Source organism: Cryptomeria japonica, chromosome 10 (genome assembly GCF_030272615.1).
Source record: "Cryptomeria japonica chromosome 10, Sugi_1.0, whole genome shotgun sequence".
NCBI lineage: Eukaryota > Viridiplantae > Streptophyta > Pinopsida > Cupressales > Cupressaceae > Cryptomeria > Cryptomeria japonica.
Window position 1 is genome coordinate 199,781,091 of NC_081414.1, and position 19,797 is coordinate 199,800,887.

At 36.6% G+C, this 19,797-nt stretch overlaps 1 protein-coding gene across 1 annotated transcript; it reads left to right on the plus strand.

Moving 5' to 3' along the window:
• The first annotated feature begins 2,153 nt into the window (after positions 1 to 2,153).
• Positions 2,154 to 3,775, plus strand: LOC131053807 (NDR1/HIN1-like protein 2). The gene has a single exon (XM_057988455.2). The coding sequence runs from the start codon at positions 2,571 to 2,573 to the stop codon at positions 3,297 to 3,299; it is 729 nt and encodes a 242-aa protein (XP_057844438.2). The 5' UTR covers positions 2,154 to 2,570; the 3' UTR covers positions 3,300 to 3,775.
• Positions 3,776 to 19,797: the final 16,022 nt, after the last annotated feature.

Below are 19,797 nucleotides of genomic sequence, written 5' to 3' on the forward strand. Positions count from 1 at the left end.
GACTTATATTCAAGATTTTAACTATGAATTTTGTATATGTAATGTGCATACAAATATAGTCTATTTAGATGATAGTGTAATGCAATAGTTGCTACTTTTCATTACCTTTATATATGATTGTAAATCTTTCATACATATTAATATATATGAATCACTATCAATTGAAATAAATCAAAATAAAATAAAATTTGTATCAAATTAAAATAATTCCTATAAATCAAACCTTATAAATCACTATCAATTGATTTATAAATCACTATAATTCCTACCTTGACAATGATAAAAAATAAAAGAAAGTAACTCCAACAGAAATCATGGTAAAGAAGCATGCATGAGGTATTCAGTTTCCTCACGTTTGAGCTAATCAAGCCCTGAAAAGGCCAGTGATTGTGAAAGCAGATGCCCCACACGGCCCATACATCTTTTTCAAACCTTTGTTAGAAAGTCACATGCAAAATAACACTTGCTTGAACCGACGTTATTTCTTAGATATTCCAACTACAGGCTGTTGGAGTGGATTCCAACTGGGAATGATTGCAACTCATTGGCTGGTGCTATACTGTCAACTTCATTTGTTTTGTTGGACCATCACATATAATAGCGATTCAATGCTTGCATTTTCAGGCACACCTATCAATTTTTATTATATTTTCCATGCATCAACGAAAACAAACTATCGAACTGTCGGTGCCCAGTTTGCTGTGCTTACTTGGCTTTTGCTGGCAATTTCACATTACCCTATCAAATTATCATGAAACTCAATCCAAATTCACAGAAAACCATTTTTGTTCTATATTCAAATTGATGGAAATGAATGTTCTGACATAATTCCCTAAGGTGTACTGACCATGCTTTAATAGTCAATAGAACTGTGCAAGAGACACCTGGGCGTGCAGTTAAATGCTTTCTAGAGTATATTTGAACACTTTTGTTTGGGCTTTTTATGACATGAATGAACGAAAATGAATGATATTAATGACGTTCATGAGGGTAAGTGTATAAGTAGTTGTTATAGTTAATTTTGTACACTCAAGATCTTAAATGGTACATTGGATTTTGATGATTTTTTTGGTTTATTTAAAGTTAGTAATTGGGGGGTTGGGTGAGCAAGGAGTGAACAATAATTGGAACAACGTGGAAGCTAGTAGTTTGGTTAATCCTAGTTTCATCAAATAACTGGTGCGTGTTGTCAACCTTCAAGTTGTTCTCATACTACGTACGGATATCCTCATAAGTTGTGCATTCCATGATAAATTGCCATTTACTTCCTTGAGTATCTTCTACCAACCATTTCCTAAATTTTTGTGGTTTTTAATAAGATTTTATGCATGTTAATGTTTATTTATTTTAATTTTGGTGATTTTATTTTTTGCTCATCATAATTTCAATAGTGTTCAATAAAAAGAAAGAGACATTAATACAATAATTTACTAATTCATTTTCAATAAAGAATATATATATTTTATATATTTACTGATTAATAATAATAAGTATATTCCACTTACTCATCATATTGTAATCTATTTATTTATAAAAGGAGAGATGCTGATATGATATGATGATGATATCTATGCAGTCCAATTGTTTTCATAATATATATAGATACTCAAAGCTTTAAATTTATAATTACTTATAATAATCAAATATTTTTTTAAGATTACCAAATTTTATTTGGACTTATGTTCCATTCTAAAACTTTTCATATCTAATAATAATACTTTGATTTTATTTATAAATACAATTTCACTCTACCTGCTTTTAATTTAAAATAATAAAATAACCATAATTCTATAAAAATAACTTTTAACCTCCTTTCATGCTCAACGTGGTATACCCAACAATAATATAATCGATTCTAAATAGTCTCTGCAACTAATCTAATAATTGTTATTATTAATGGTTAAAATGACCTAAACAAAATAGACCTTCCTGGAAGAGAATGGAAGATTCTAAGTCCCTCACATAATCAAAATTACAGTCTTGATTGACGTCCCATCTCATGCCAAGAAAGTAATGAATCTCTGAATTATTAAGCACCTAATTATTAAGCACCTTTTTCCCTTGTCTCTTCTCTTAACTCATGCATATTGACAATTCAGTCAGTGAATTAATAATTGAGTAAAGCTAAATGTCTTTTTTAGTTTTGATGATGTTCAAACAGATTGGGTGAGTGAAAACCGGAAAACCGGGTACTGGGTAGTTGCTAAATAGACCCAGAGATTAAAAAATGGTACTCCTCGAGATAAATCCTCTACTCAAAGCAATCAAAATCTGGGGAAAGAAATAAATAGGTGGGAGGAATCTTACAGCGTCAAAAATCGGGTGTGCTGTTGCTTTTCCACCAGAAATCTTAGTGCCCCAGTTCCATCTGAAAACCCCCGAAAGCCAAGCAATTGCCAGCTTATTTCTTGTGGTGTTTTGTGATCTGTAGATTCAAGGGAACTCACTTTTTTCTCTTGGGTTTTAAGGATTTCATGCTATTAGGAGTATAATAGCGCGGATTACTTAGTGGGAACAGTTAATAGTTTGTACTAATCCCCCTGCTTCCTGTTGATCTGTGAGTGGAAGCCATGACTGACAGAGTATATCCTGCAAACAGGCCAGGGGTACAGAATCTGAATGGAGCTTACACTAAGGGTCAGGCTTATGGAGCTTCATTGCCCCGATACAGACCACAGCCTGCAAAGCCGAAGAGAAGCAGGGGCTGCTTGTGCTGCCTCTGGATTACTGCAATTATAGTCATTCTGATTTTGCTTGTGGCCATTGCTGCTGCTGTGTTATGGCTGCTTTACAGGCCCCAGGAGCCCAAGTTTTCAGTGAGTTCATTGCAGATCTCCAAATTGAGTGTTACCAAGAGTACCCATCTCGCATCTGAAATCCTCCTGCAGTTAACTGCTAAGAATCCCAATAAGAAGGTCACATTTGATTATGATGATTTCAATGTTCAGATCTCATCAGGTGATGCAGATCTGGCAGATGGGTCTGTCCCTGGTTTCTTCCAGGGGAAGAAGAACACCACCATTGTCAAGGCTGATCTCAAAACCCAAGATTCAGTGCTTGCTGCATCAGATGCCACAAAGCTCAAATCAGCTCAATCAAAGGGGAAGATGACAGTGGACGTTAATCTAGATTCCCATATCAGAGCCAAGCTGGGGAAATGGAAGACCCAGAAGATTAAAATCAAAGTGAAGTGCAGTCAGGTTCCTGCTGTCATTTCCAAGACCAAAAAGGCCTCCACCAGTACAGATTCCAAGTGTGATTTCAGTGTCAAGTTCAAGATCTTCAAGTGGTACATATGAGTATAATGTCAGTGCAGAGAAAAAGAGATGAAATGGTGCATGGTTACAGATCCAGTGATTGAAAGGTAATAAATGGAAGTTTTGGAGCCAGGACATGGAGAATGCTAAGGATTTTGTAAGATTTAGGTATCATACTGGGGAGATCTGATGCAAGGGAGTGCAAACTACAGTAGATTGCAGAATATTGGTAGTCTTTACTTCATTTTTTTATTTGTTTGCTATTGTTGTGTGGAATGGAACAGATATTGTAATGTTATGTACAGTGTTTCCCTGTCATAGTGAGAAATCTTCTGGCTTTGTAGATGGAGAATAGGTACTCTACAAAATAATTGTGTCTGTAAGGAGTAGATGAACTCTGTAAAATCTCTTCCTGATCTCAGGTAGCAGACATATTTGTCCTTTGCATCTGACATAAGATATTCATATCATGATGCCCATGATGTTGTTCATTTATTGAAAAAAACAAATTAGCTTCATTGATTGTGTTTTCATGGATGTTTTGTTTTTTGGGATAAAATCATGATGCTGTAATTTTTTTTTTAATATTGAACATGATGGTGTAAATTTTATGCTCAAGTATTTGTGGTTTGGGCTGCAAAGGCATGGGAGATCCCCATTCACTCCCTGCGATGCAGTACTCAATACTTGCAGGTCCACATCTATGAAACTCTAGTATGTTTTTGTGTAGCCCAACGACCCGAATTCAAATAGTCCCTTAGGCTGCTCACTCAGTTCTGTGGAATTTGTTTTAAGGAATGTGAAATTTTAATGGAAGGTTAATTCTGTGTTGTAGGTATATTTTTCAGAGAATATACAAAGAGAGATGAATGTGGTATATTTTGTTAAAAATAAATAAATATTAATTTTTGTATATTTCTGATAATTTTTTTATAGGGGAATGAATATTTATAATTCATCACAGTACATTGGAAGAATGAATAGGGTAAGCTTATTGTTATAGTTAAATTCGTTTAGGTACATTGGATTTTCACGATTTTATATTGGATTTTTAGGATATTTTTTTTTTGTTTTTGGATGTGACTTAACTGTTTATAGCTATTGTTTTAGCTTCTTGGAAGTAACCATTGGGATCTGTTATGCATGCAAGGGTCAAAATGTGGTCATTTCATAGGCTTGATACCTAGTGAAAGATGCCCCAATAACCATGCACTTAAATTGTCAAATGCACAAATGCCTAGTAGTCGTGTGTTATGGGTACCAATAAAATTGCAAACCCCCAAAATGCTAACTAGTGGTGGTAAAGTGAGTAGCTATTGGTATATTTGAAATTTATTAATGAGCTTTTAGTCATCACTTTTTTTGCTTTCATCCAAAAATGCTAACTATTCGTGTTAAAGTGAGTAGCTATTGGTATATGTGAAATTTATTAATGAGGTTTTATGTGAAATTTATTAATGAGGTTTTAGTTATCATTTTTTTTGCTTTCAAGCCTGAGTTGGCCTAGTGGTGGAGAACTTGTGCTCTTGAAAGAGAGGTCACAAGTTCAAATCCCACAAGGGGGTAAGGTATGTACGCCTCGTTTGTAGTGCAGTTAGGGAGGTCCTCCCGTAAGGAGTACGAGGTAGTCCCATAGGGCTCTAACCCATCTGTAGACCCATACATAGCATGGACTATAATTGAAATATGGAAGGTGACTTGTGCTCTTCCCCTACTTATAATTCTTAGAAAGAAGTGATGATGATGTACACTATGAAAATATGTTATTTTAAAATAAAAATGAAAATTTATAAAAAATATTTTTTAATATTTTAGATTACAAATATATATATATATATATATTTCTTTCACATTTAAATTGTTTTTAATATTTTAGACTAGAAATTTGTAATACATAAAAGATATAATATTTATATAAATTATATTAATACTAAATATTATTTTTAATTACACTTTTATATATAATTAATATTAACCTTTTAAATTGCATTCCATTATTTATTTTTTCAACTCTCAAAAGTGATTGCGAGGCAATAATAATTAATGAATGTACTTAAACATTACCCTCTACACATTTTATATGCTTCATGATGAGAGTTGAGCGTGTTTTCTTTAGGCCCACATAAAATGTTATTATGTTATATGTGATTAGTTAGAGCTTTCTCCATGAACAATTGATTCCCCCAAAAGCTCAAATCTATTTTGACTTTGATTAAGTCCATCTTATCATATTTAATCATGACAATAATATTGTATGGGAATAAAGTTCCATATATATATATGGGGCAAGCAATCATTACACTATTGATCAAGATTTAATTAGTGAACTGAAGAATGGGACTAATAAATTAGAAATAAATATTTTTTGAAAATAAATAAAAAGGATATATGTATTTAGTTTTTAATTTGATGATTGAAATATAAAATTGAAGATTTGTATAATTGATTTGCTATTGTCTAAAAAATGATATTTTCAATAGTTCATTATATTAGAATCAAAATAAACTCAAAATTATTTGTGGATTGATCTTAAGTATCTCAAGTTCAATCTTGGCAACATAGATTAATTATTTGATATACAAAGTTGATCTAGAATACATCAAACTTCTCAACTTGATTCACTATAACCTCTAATATCTAATTGTGTGTAAGCACAATGGTATTTAAAAATAATTTTGGGCTCCTTTTCAAGCTACAAAGAAATTGATTTATAGCAAATACAAATCCAAAAAATCAAACAAAAGCTCACATCCATGATAGAGAAAATTGTAGTAAATAAAATAATGCAAAATGTTATAACATATCCATCAAACCTCCATTGATATGTGAGATGTTCTCTGATTGGATGAATAGAGATGCTCTTTGTAGTTACGTCACCAATTTGTTAACATCAGTGTATGGAAATAGTAGCATGTAGTTAGCATAAGATAGTTGAACAATGAGAGGGGCAAGCCTCCTTTAAATAGATTTCTCAAGCGAGAAATGGAGGGCCAAGATTAAAAGACGAAATCAATGGTCAAGACTTAACTACATGGAGGGGATTATTAGGCTTGTGATAATTGTCACGAGAGATAAGAGATTCAAGATCAATGGTGGATATTTTACTAAATCTTGAGATGCAAGGAGAAGTTAGAAAGTGGGGGAATATTAGAAGATGAGGTGGAAAGCCAACCATGTTCACATTTGTGAGCATGGTGACTTGACATGTTAAGAGAACATGCTCAAATGTGTGAGCAAGGGGGTGGAGAATAGTCAAGGTAAGGGGACGAGGTGGAGGATTAAGAATCCTCCACCTCGTCCATGCTCACAATGTGTGAACAAGGAGCGAGATGAGTTAGTATGCCCACAGGTGTGAGCATAGAGTGGAATGAGTAAGCATTCTCAGACATGGAAGAAAGAGAATGTTTAGATGTCAATCCATGTTAGTGGGTCAAACAATTGACGTTAAAAGACTTAGGATGATGTAGAATTAAATATCAGAAGAAAGGTTAGGAGGGGATTAATTAGTCTATATCATTTAATTAAGTACATATTAATTAATTAATTTAGTTGGAAGAATTGGGGACTAGGGCTAATTAAATCATCCTTAGGGAGGAAATAAATTTATTCACGTTGAATGGTGAAGGAAATTGACTAAATAATGACTTATTTAATTAATTTATGGGAAATTAGTAGGGAGAATTGGTTGTAAATTTGGGGACTAAAGCCAATTTGATTTAATTACTTAATTTAAGGGAAGAAAACGAGATTAGAAGAATGATTAATTAATAGAAAGGGAGAACTAATTAAAGAATGACTTAATTATTTTTCATAAAGCTAGTATGTTGAATTCAAGGTGTCTACAATACCTTTGAGGAAGTTGTCATATTGCTAGGGTCAAGTGATGGATCAACATTATGACATAGGGAAAATATTTGAAAATATCACACATAAGCATGCAAATGGCCTATATGTACATTTTAATGCAATGGGTTCCTTTTATGCACCTAGAATTACTTTTCCTTGATAATTAAATGATTATTGGATATTCACTAAAATCAATACTTGTACATTTAATGTCTTTGAATACCAATACATAACAACTAGTCGTGCAAAATATGTGTTGAGACAACTCCCAATAACTGGTAAGAAAGGATAAGAGTTTAAGAATTTTAATTTGAAAAAATAAAATTTGGGGTCAATCTTGAGCACCTCAAGATCAAATATTTGGGGACTACTACAATTCCTAACATAATCTCAGCCAACTATCCAATAACATGGATTGTTATAGGGTCTTGTCTCTTCCTACTAGGCCATCTAAGACACAAGTCTCTAATGGTTTTGGTGTAAATTGAACATATTTAATAGCTTGGAGGAGGGGTATTTTGACATATATGTTCTTCAGTTGTCCTAAGAGATAAAATTTAGATTGAATTGAATATTTCTATGTGGCTAATCTCTTAGGAAAAGGTAGGTCCTTATTAAGGGATTCCACAAATGTTTGTGGTTGCTCCAATGGTCCTTGGTTAGTGAGACCTATTACTATTTCATCATAAAAAAATCTCTATAATTTGTTGTGTGGTAGGACCAAGGAGAGTCTTGCTTGAGCGTAAATGTACATCACTTAACTCAACCGTATAGGTTGGGTATTGAGTCGCCTCATTGACATAAGCTTGTTGGGTAGGCTTATTATTAGGATTAGGTTTCGGTTGAGCAGGCAGCTGAGTGCTCTTGGTAGAGCAGATGCATGTGTGTTATGATTGGGCATAATGGCCGACTATTGTGGGTGAATATTAGGAATTAAAGTAGGTTGTTGGGGAAAACTTTGTTGTTGTTGTAGGTAGATAATACCAACTATTGTCATTGTGCAGTTCCTCACCATGGTTGAGACCACAAATTTCGAGGACCCTGCCACTTATTATAAGGGAGATTTTGATTTTCGGGTAGCCAAGAGCCATATGGAGGCATCCAGGTATCCAACTCGATGTATTGCCTTGCCATAGGGGGTTTGCATCATGTTCCAAGGCTGAAAATTCCAATTTACAGGATTTTGTTGTACCACAAGAAATGAAGGATTAAAAGATAATGGGTCGGATGGCATACCTTGCATTGGCTACAATGGCTTGCATTGTGCTATGTAGAATATTTATCCATCTTCGTCTTCTACTATATGAAATTTTGGACAGATGGGTTTTTCTTCTGAAATGGTAGAAAGCTTTTTACATCTAGAGTTGAACTGCTTTTGTCTACAATGAGGACAATATTCTACAAGAGCAACATCTGCTTCTTCTTGTTTCCTTTTAAGATTAAGAGTATCCAACAAAGTTTCCATGTGACCTATGATATCTTCCTTCATATTAGAGAGTAGGTTGCTTAGCTCCACTCTTGAGACACTGGAAGATGTCTTTGAGGTAGAGAGCGGTTTAGAATTCCTATCTTTCCTTAGGGTAGACCTAGAGTAATTTGTTGCAAGCCTAAACATATCATCAAATGTTGCTTGTGTGATATCTCTTCCACCCATCAAGTTGAGTGCACCAATGAATTCATCATTAACTCCGCTAAGAAATACCAATTTAATAGACTTGAGAGAGAGCCTATTTTGTTTGAATTTCTTCAAACAAATTTGGAACCTATCCATCTAGTTTTCAAGGGGTTCATCTTCTCTTTGAGACATCTGAAAGATATCTTCCTTCCTTTTATCTCCAACCCTGCAATAATCATGACACTTATGTAGAAACTTTTCTTTTCATGGCTACCCAGCTAGTAATTGCATTGCTTCCCAACCCCATTAACCATCTTAATGTTGAGTCCTTCAAGGTTGTTGAAAATAGCTTCAAGATGTGAGCATTAGTTACATAGTCATTTCAAGCAACCACGAGAATCAATTACCTAGCCATAACTTCTACAAAGTACATCAAACTTAAACAAGAATGTATCAGGATCTTCAGCGACCAAGCCATAAAAGTTTGGGAGGGCATTTGGAGGCATATTCTTCAATTATGCAACCCTCTCTTGGTCTGTAATTGGGAATGCAAAAGTGACTGGTCTATCAAGATTTTCTACCTCGGAATCACCCATTATTGGTGTTGTCTTTATGAATGCTTCAAAGTAGGTTCTTCTTGAGTGCTATCAGAAGATATTGGATCAATATAAGCATTGAATGGATCTTTTGATATCTTCGTTAAAACTATTGAATCTTTGTCCCCTTCGTTGAAGCCAAGGAGTCTTTAACACTACTTTTGTTCGGAAGAACATTCCTCTAGCATCCCTCTATTGGTGCATGCAATGGAAGTGTCAAGCTTGTAGGATATCTTCCTCCACTTTTTAGTAAAAAGATAGTTGATACTATTGAAAATATAATTCATAATGCTAAACACAACACGTGCTAAGAAAAGGGTAACAAAAAGGAAATTTCTTATAAGTAAATGACTAAAAACAATCCTAAATTCAAGAGCCCTTAACATTAGCACCATCCTCTACAATGGCACCAAAAATGACTGGTCTCCACTATGTTCAATTAGTTGCTGCAATCAGCATGCATACAACCCAAATGAGGTGTTCAATGGGGTAACTGCATGACCTAAGTGGAGGCTCATTTAGTTACCAACCAGGGACGTATCTTCAAAGATGCTACTAGCACTATATGTGTAGCAAAGGATTCCTAGGTTCTATCATTGTGTAAAAATAATATACTCAATTATGAAAGCATAAGTGAAGAAAGATGGAAACTAGCTAACACAACAATGGTTGTGAGTGACATAGAAGTAGACACAGTAGTGGCTATGGGTACAATTGTTACTCTATCTAAACAATTAACAACAGTTGCAACCAAATAACTAATTATGAAAATATTATTGAATACTATTAAGAATCAAAGACTTTAATAATAATCATGAATTGAAAAAGATTATCTATTGTATGCATGCATCTAAATAACAAAAAATAAAGGAGTCAAGTGGCCCATGCTTGAGGAATGTGGTTTTTGTGTTCAGATAATAGAAATTAACTTACAAGATAACCATCATTCAACCATTGCAAACTTGTATTTGGAACAACATAAAATAACTTTGCAATAATCTAGCACAAATAGAATCTAATTGATTTGCATTAAATAAAGTAGTTGGTGGATACAAATCAAACAAAGTTGTAACAATATTATTTCTAATTGAGTGACCAAAATAACACATCTTTATTTAAAGCGTTGAGAGGAAGCACAACATTAACTTGCTTCAACTAAATCTAAACCACTTGTTGCATAATTTATCTGAGACTGAGGTGACTTATTCTAAGAAGAAAATAGAAATAAAAAATCTGCACTATAGGATTCCATCCCAGAACAAGCTCCTTTATTAAGCAGTACACAAGAACAAAGACATGGCCCTTCCATTAACCGAGGAGTAATGGAGCATAACCCCCATGGTTTCCATGATGCAGTAATTCTCCAATGTCTTCTAAAGAAATGGAGTCTACAAAGACTCTTCCTTGATCATGACTCTTTCTTCGTATTATTTCTCCACGTGTGTTGACATTACTTCATCTCCTTTGACTATGGATGAAACAGGGGTACTGACAACATACTGATTACAAGGAACTTCATATTTCTTGTGCCATGTTAGTGCAACAATAATAATAATCCATATGAATCATCATTCATGACATTAAACAATATAACATCCATCAAAATGCATAAAATATTAATATCAATATACCATAGATATATGTATTATAGTTAGCAATAATATGGTCTTTTAAAGGTAATTAAGTATATAACAAGTCTAACAAAAGTCTATTAAGTAGAAAGAACAAGTGAACTAATGACATTATAACTAGGAAACCTAGGACATTAATAGACATCATCAACAACCTTGAAGAGTATCTCATTCTTCATCATTCAAGACCAAACAATGCCTCTTGAACACAAAAAAGTTGTAGCTAACCTATGTACAGTTCACCATATTACTACAGAGAATGTTGTTGTTAGATTGCTTGCAACTTCTTTGAAAGGAAAGGCCCTTCAATGGTTCAAGTTCTTAAGGGTGAACACAATTGGCACTTGGGATCATTTGGGTGATGAGTTATGCTTTTTGAAAACAAATCGAACCATTTGTATTTAGTAGAGCAAATAACCACAATTAAGAGGGCTCCTCATAGTCATAAGAACATGCCGGATTTCAACTTTTGTTTCCAAAAGAAATGGCAAAGGATTCCTCAAATAGTAAGCCCTTCAATTGATCATGTATGTTTTCTATAATTTAGTGTCTTTAAATAGTGATATATGATGCCCTCCTAAATGGCACAATGTTAGTTTATGATCAAACAACACAAAACACACAAGACGTTAGAGTTAGTCAATCAAAAACTAAAACATATGAAGGCATTCCAAGAGAGACACTAAAAGCATGCTAATGAATCTAACTAAAGAAGTAAGACAATGAGATATCTCCAACTATCTCTTAACATGATATTAGCTCCTTCTCCCTTGTTCCTCTCCTCTCCAAGTTCCAAAATAGTGTAGCTCTCAGCAGCTTTTTTGCACTATGGATGCTTATGGAGGATTGAGATTTGTAGAATAGCTCCAAACATGAAATGAAAAGCTATTTTTAATGCTAAAATGATTGATTTTACCAAAAAGACAAGATTTAGTTATGCTATGCTAAATGCTCTCTAAAATGGCTATAGTCTAAATGCTTACAAGTTTTCAGGATCTGGATTATGAAGGAATGGGCTCTATTTATAGGAAAAATGGAGCAATGGATGGCCAGGATTGAAAGGTTTAATCAAGGGTCAAGCTTGAAAGTTGGGAATCCATGTGCACAATTGACACCAATGAAATGGTGACAAATGTCAACATAGGGTTGGGTTGAAAGAAGAAGTTGGAGGCATTAAAGGCCTGAGAAGACCTCATGGTTATCTAAAGGCTAAGAGTCAAGCCTAAATTAGGATTACCCACTGGATTAGGAGTTAATGCAAGGATAAACCTTTGTGCAAATGATTAAGAGATAATCATGGTCAAAGCATTAAATGCTTGATGAGACCCTTGGGTTGGATAGAGGTTGAGTCAAAACAAATGTTTTAACCATGTGGAAGGGTTTGGGTTAACCATTAATGGTTTTTGGAGACTTTGGGGATTAAGTGGTTGAAAGTTGGAAGCCTTTAATGGTTTTCAAAGACTTTGGGGTTTTTGGTGGTTGAAGGTTGAAAACCTTCAATGGTTATCCAAGACTTTTAGGCTTTGAGAAGTGACTTCCCTTTGCTTAGGAATGTGACAATAATTAGGGGATGGATTAGACTAATTAGGAAGGGGTTAGAAGAATCTAGAAGGGGATTAGATTTTGCAAGTGGATTTGGTGGGTGAGGGAAAATAGGATTTTATTAAAATAAAAATTCATTTATTTCAATAAATGTGTGCAAGTTGCATTTGTAGGAAAATGCAAGTGGGGTGGGGATAATGATTTAAATAAATGTTTTATTTAATTTATTTAAAAGAGGAAAAGGGATTTTAATTAAATAAATTGATTTTATTTATTTAATTGATTGAAATTTGATTTAATGAATTAATTAAAATAAATTGAGTAATTTATTTTATTAATAGAAGAATGTTTGGGGATGAATTAATTAAATATTTATTTAATTAATTGATGGTTAGTGGATTTTTAATCAAATAAATACGAAATATTTATTTAATTAAGCTGGACAGATTTGTGTGACTACATTTGCCCCTCTTTGAGACGGTGCGGTTTATCGCATTGTTTCAAAGAAAGAAAAATAGGTGTGGAGAAATGCCCCATAAAATGTAAATTTAATGGGTGGTATGCCCCCTCGAGAGATGGGCCGAAAAATTTCGAAAAATCGGGCGATCTCTCGAAAAAGAATGAAAAGTGGAGGGGAGGTAGAATAGAAGAAATTAGCAACAATAGTGAAAGAATGGAAGAAAAATAGAGTGAATACGGAGAAACAACAAGCCAGCGAGTACCCTGAGGTCATGCAAGAGATACATAGCAGATGTAGTGTGGGGTTTGGATTGATGCTATACAATTGATCAAAATTGGTTAGACAATCTGGTGCAATCGGTTTAATTGCCCCAGTCAAGTCAAAGCGTGACAGTTGATGTCAGTTGGTCGCTTGGACATGATAAAGTCTGAGTAAGTGAATCAAAGTGACCTGATGTGATTTAGACAATAGATGTAATTGCCCGATGAAGTCAAGGTATATGAAGCAAAATACTCGTTGAGACGTAGACAATTGATGTAATTGTCCGATGTGATTGTGTTTGATTGGTTGATCAATTGATAGTATGTGCGTGTGATGGATGGTTGTGGGGAATCATGGCAACCCCGTTGAGACTAGGTCATTATGATAAATGCTTGTTGTAGTCTAGGTTTGCCATAATCGATTACCTGTTGAGACCCGAAGATACTTGATCAGAGTATCTGTTGATAGTCTAGGTGTGTGTGAGTCAATGTACCTGTGCAGACAGAGTAACTTGCTTGGCTTATTGGATGACTTAGGATAGGAAACACAATCCCTCCTATTTAGAGATGGATGGTGATGAACGTGGCTTGATTGGGTTGATTGAGAAACGATGTAGGGTATGTGATGTTGATTATCGAGATGGGGAGGGTGAGGGGGGGGGTTCAATGTTAGATAGAAGAAATGGAAAACTTATGACTCATTCCTATGGAAGAAGAGGAAAATAGAGTATGCATTATTATGACTATGTATGCATGATATGTAGCTATTATGAATGTATGGATGGGTGGAATGCAACGAAATGCAATATATACAGATGAGATGGAATGACGATCCATAGTGCTCTATTTTCATCATTGAGCTTTTAAAATGTTGGAAGAGAATACAAGTAACTTGACATAAAGATTCAAGATGACTAGAGTATTTCTTACATGGATTTTATATAGCAAGTTAATACAAGCAACTTGATATAATGGATCAAGTTGACCTGAGTATTGCTTGCAGAACAGACAAGGATTATCTCCTTTCGTGCATGACTTGGATCGTCCTCCTTGATCTTAGGCTGATCAGATCCTGAGACAAGTGCATACCGTACTAAGAAAATAAAACCTTTATCCAAATTGGAGGAAGAGGAACCAAAGGAAGAGCATTGTACCTGCAAACAAACAATATATACATAAAGAATAAAGAATAAGGATCCTTGGTAATGGTTCATGCTCATATGGTCGAGGTATACGCTGTAGTCAGCAAGCTGTAGTGATCTATGACTGCATTTTGCATATGATCACGTAACTTAGTGAACTTCCCACGTAGACACCATTAGTACATGCCCCAGAACTTCATCGGAAATAATGCGCAAACGATACAAAACAATGCTAAAAGATTCCGATACAGATAAACAAATGATTGTACTCACTAATAAACCAAGTATTTGATAGCTTAAACAAAATTTTCTTGTCAAAGAAAACGTCATCTTGTCTTTGTTTTGGTAAGGAAGGATGCATCCTTGTTGAAGACAGTTTGATTGTTGATGTGGATTGTGTGGTCGTTTGGTAAGTGGTCATTTTGTGAGTATTTTATCAATGCTTGTTTTGGTATCTGCATGGATGAGTATGTATAATGTATTTGCCATGTTTTTGTTTGATTTTTGATGGGTTTCTGATGTTTTTGGATTTTGTATTGTTTTTGAATGTTTTTGGTATTTTGCGAGACATTTTTGAATGTTTTTGATATTTTCTGATGATTGCCTGAATGAAGAACTTAATGAATCATATAAGACAATGTAGAATCCACTTCCATCACGAGGGTAAGGGTATTGCCCCCAGTTTGTAGACCTGACTATGAAAAGGTGGGATGCTAGACGCATGGAGTACTTTCTTAATTGCAGATCAAATAACAAGCCATGGTTTGGATGGATGGATGTGTGTGTGCATGAATGTGATCGCAACGAGCCTGAAAGATACTGGAGCCATTGCTTTTACGAGTGGCGCCTGTTTGCCAGGTTTTCACCATCGCACTTACCCAAGGTGCCACCGGAGTGGTTGTTCACCGTTTGAATGCATGATTTTTCTTTACTTTTTTGAATGTTTTTGTATTTTCTTCAGGACATTTTCTGAATGTTTTTGGTATTTTTCTGATATGTAGGGGAGCCTGATGCTCTATACAGCTTAGGTATAAAACTGTTTGAGGTGCATGCTATTGATTGGATCTGCGAGCGGTTCTTCGTCTGATGTAGCCAACTGATATGCCCCGGACCCGAATACAGCAGTGACAACATATGGGCCGAGCCAGTTTGATTCAAACTTGCCCTGATGTTCTCGGTTTGGTTGGTTGCGAGGATTCTCTCGTAGAACAAGATCACCTACCTCAAATGTACGAGGTCTAACTCGGTGATTGTAGCTTCTGCTCATGCGCTGCTGATAGGCTTTGAGGTGATTGTATGCAGCTTGTCGCTTCTCATCCAGTAACTCTAAGTCCTGAAGACGGGATACTCTGTATGCTTCGTCATCAATGAGTTTATGCAAGGAAACTCGTAATGATGGTATCTCGACCTCAATAGGCAAAATAGCTTCTGCACCATAGACCAATGAATAAGGAGTTGCACCTGTAGGGGTTCGAATGCTAGTTCGATATGCCCATAGCGCTGGATTTAGTTGAACATGCCAATCACGACCGGCATCATTGACTGTCTTCTTTAGGATCCTCAATATGTTTTTATTGGATGCTTCGGCCTGACCATTGCCTTGTGGGTAATAGGGAGTGGAAAAGCGGTGTTGGATATGAAATTTCTCACAAAGCTCACGGACATCCTGATTTTTGAAAGGAAGACCGTTATCTGTGACGATGGACATGGGTACACCATACCGACAGATGATGTAATTGAGGATGAATGAGGCGATCTGCTTGCCGGTGACTTGGGTAAGTGGAACAGCTTCGATCCACTTGGTGAAATATTCGGTGGCGGTAATAATGAATTTATGGCCATTGGATGAAGATGGATGGATTTTACCCACAAGATCAAGACCCCATTGACAAAAAGGCCATGGTGTTGTGATTGGTTGCAGTTCTTGAGCTGGTGCATGTATCAGGTCACCGTGAACTTGACATTTCTTGCATTTCCTAACAAAGTAGTAGGAATCCTTTTCCATAGATGGCCAATAGTATCCAGCTCGCATGATCTTCTTGGCTAGTGATGGACCACTTGAGTGAGTCCCGCAAATTCCTTCATGTACCTCTTCCAAAGCCTTTGTTATCTCATCTTGTTCCAGACATCGAAGGAGAGTACCATCAAGACTACGTCGGTATAGGGTTTCGGCAATAATGGTATATCGAGCAGTTTGGCGAATGAAGGTTTTTCGTTGGTTATTTGATTGGTCGGGAGGAAGGGTGTGATCGCGGAGATAGGTGTAGAAATCACCGTACCATGGGGATTCAGAACCGACAAGGCGACATATCATTTCGGATTCGGGGATATCATAAGCGGGAATCCAAAGCTGTTCTACCAAGAACTCGTAGCGTGTTGAATTCTGTGGAAGATCTAGTAGAGATGCGATGGTAGCCATAGCGTCAGCAGCTCGATTCTGATCTCTTGGTATCTGCTCAAAAGTGATAGTAGTAAATGATGTCTTTAGATTGTCCACCATTTGCTTGTATGGCATGAGTTTATCATCTTTGGTCTGATACTCATCTGTTGCTTGTCGAATGACTAGTTGGGAATCGCCATATACTTGCAATTCTTTTAATTTCCATTGTATGGCTAATCTGAGTCCTGTGATCAAGGCCTCATACTCTGCTATGTTGTTTGTGCATGGAAATGTGAGCCTGTAAGACTTCGGGATGCTATCACCTTGAGGTGTGATAAACAGAATGCCTGCCCCCGAGCCGTGCCTAGTGTATGAACCATCAAAGTATAATTTCCATGACTGTGCTTCTGTAATCATGAATATCTCTTCATCTGGAAAATTGGAAATGAGAGGATGATTACCTATGAGAGGTGCATCGGCCAACTGATCTGCAATAACCTGACCTTTGATAGCTTTACGGTCCACATACTCAATATCAAATTCACTTAGAATCATTACCCATTTGGCCAAGCGACCTGTCAATGCTGCTTTGCTGAGTAAGTACTTGAGTGGATCAATCTTTGCAATGAGTTGCACCTTGTGTGTCAACAGATAGTGCCTCAGTTTAGTGGCTGCTAAGATTACTGCTAGGCAAGCTCGCTCAATAGGTGTGTAATTGAGTTCATAGCCAACCAGTGTGCGAGAGATGTAGTAAACAGCACACTCTTTGCCTTCTGCATTATGTTGTGCCAATAATACACCTAATGCTGTACTTGTTGCTGAGATATAAAGTAACAACGGTCTACTTGGATCTGGTGGCATCAACAATGGTGGATTCATGAGATAGTCTTTAAGCGTCTGAAATGCTTGTTGGCATCTAGCATCCCACTGAAAGCGGATGTTCTTGTGTAGCAAGTGTGTGAATGGGTGACACTTATCAGCCAATTGTGCAATGAATCTTCGGATGGATTGAAGCCGTCCTTGTAGTGTCCTTAGCTGACTGATATTCTTTGGAGGTGGCATGTCCATGATTGCCTTAACCTTTGCTGGATCAACCTCAATGCCTTTGCTTGAGACAATGTATCCTAGAAGCTTCCCGGAGGTCACTTCAAAGACACATTTCTTTGGGTTGAGTCAAACATGGTATTGTTCCAGTCTATCAAAGATTTTATCTAAGATGTGGAGATGTCCATCTCTAGTGAGTGATTTTGCTAGTAAGTCATCCACATAATCTTCCATCATAGTATGCATCATGTCATGGAAGATGGTGGTCATTGCTCGTTGATAGGTCGCTCCTGCATTCTTTAGACCGAAGGGCATTACATTCCAGCAATATGTGCCCCATGGACAGGTGAAGGCTGTCTTATGTTGATCTTCTGGTGCTATCTTTATTTGATTGTATCCTGAAAAGCCATCCATGAGTGAAAGCATGGCATGTCCTGCTGTCAGATCCACTATGATGTCGATATTTGGTAAGGGGAAGTCATCCTTAGGACAGGCCTTATTTAGATCTCTGAAGTCAGTACAAATGCGGATTCCCCCTTTTGGTTTGCCAACTGGCACGATGTTGGAGATCCATTCTGCATAATCAATTGGTCTAATGAAACCAACATCTAGGAGTTTCTTGAGTTCTGTTTTGACTAGCACTGCAATTTGAGGATGCATCTTACGAAGCTTCTGCTTGACAGGTTTGGCTCCTTCTGCTACGGTGAGGTGATGCATGACTAAATCAGGATCAAGCCCAGGCATGTCTGCATATGACCATGCGAAGTTGATCTGACGCTTCTGGAAGAACTCTATGAATTGAGGTTGTTCCTCTGGAGTGAGAAGAGATGCTAGATGTATAATATGAGGATTTTCAGGAGTCCCCACATTGTATTCATTGGTTTCCTCGATAAGAATCGTGGATCGTTCCTGTTGTGTGCTTGTAGGGAGAATGTCAAACCCTTCATCCTCAAGTGCCTCAGAGAGGTTTTCACCGTTGGATACGCTCTTTCTTTTTACTGTTGTCGGATCAAATAGTGCCACAGTGTGGTTTTCACTAGAAGATCCATGTTTTATTGTTATATTTTTGCAGCTGAAGGGTTTGGCATCCGCCTCGAAGTATGCTGCGCTATTAAGTTCAATGGCGAATCCAGCTTTGTGATCCCCACTTGGTAGATTATCCCTTAATTCTAAAAAGTCAATGATAGCCTCATCGTTCTGGAAGAGGTCAAGACATGGGGGATTTGATTGGTTCCATTCGATGAGTTCAGGGTGGATAATGGGCATTACTTCATCGATTAAGTTAAGTGCGGGAGATGTATCAGTGAGGGTTAAGACAGTGTGGTGAAGGTCGTTGATGGTACTCTCCCTATCAGAATCCGGCGTAGGATGAGACGTAGGGTCTGTGGAAGATGTTTCCAGCTCAGGTACCCAAGTGGTCTTTATCTGTGCTTCTCCGTAAACAGGAATGTCTTTGCATGGCGGAGGTGGTGATGTGTCTTCCTCATCTGAAGTATTAAGTTGCACTGAATCGAATTCCCACTCATGTGAGTCGGTCTCTGAATCACTCTCCAGCATCCGATTGCTATACCATACTGGGATGTCTTTGGAGTTAAATACTGCAGGCATGATTGGTTTATGTATCTTTGTAGTGATCGGTGCTGCATGAACCGTGATGGGATTTAAAGGATTTGTCACTGGAAGTATCGGCAGTGTTGATTTAGTAACTTCTGTTGGAAGGGCTGGTGCCATAGATGCTGCTGCGGGTTCCAATATAGTTGTTGCTGCTATTGGTGTTATTGATGGGATTACTGGTTCGTTTGGTGGGATGATTGGTATTGTAGATGGTTGTGGTGGGGTTGTGAGCCTCGATGGGGCAGTGGGGATAATGTTTGATGGTGCTTTGATTATGAAAGGTGTCCTCTTTGCAGTAGGTGGGCAAAATGGTTTGCTGGGTTTTCCTTTGAATCTGAGTTTAGGAAGGACTTCTTTTTCAAAGCCTAGGCCTGTATTACCTTTGGGCTTGAATTCTGGTAGCAGAGGTT

What these genes read in the sequence shown, in the direction of transcription:
- LOC131053807 (XM_057988455.2), top strand. Translation starts at nt 2,571, where the DNA reads ATGACTGACAGAGTATATCCTGCAAACAGGCCAGGGGTACAGAATCTG.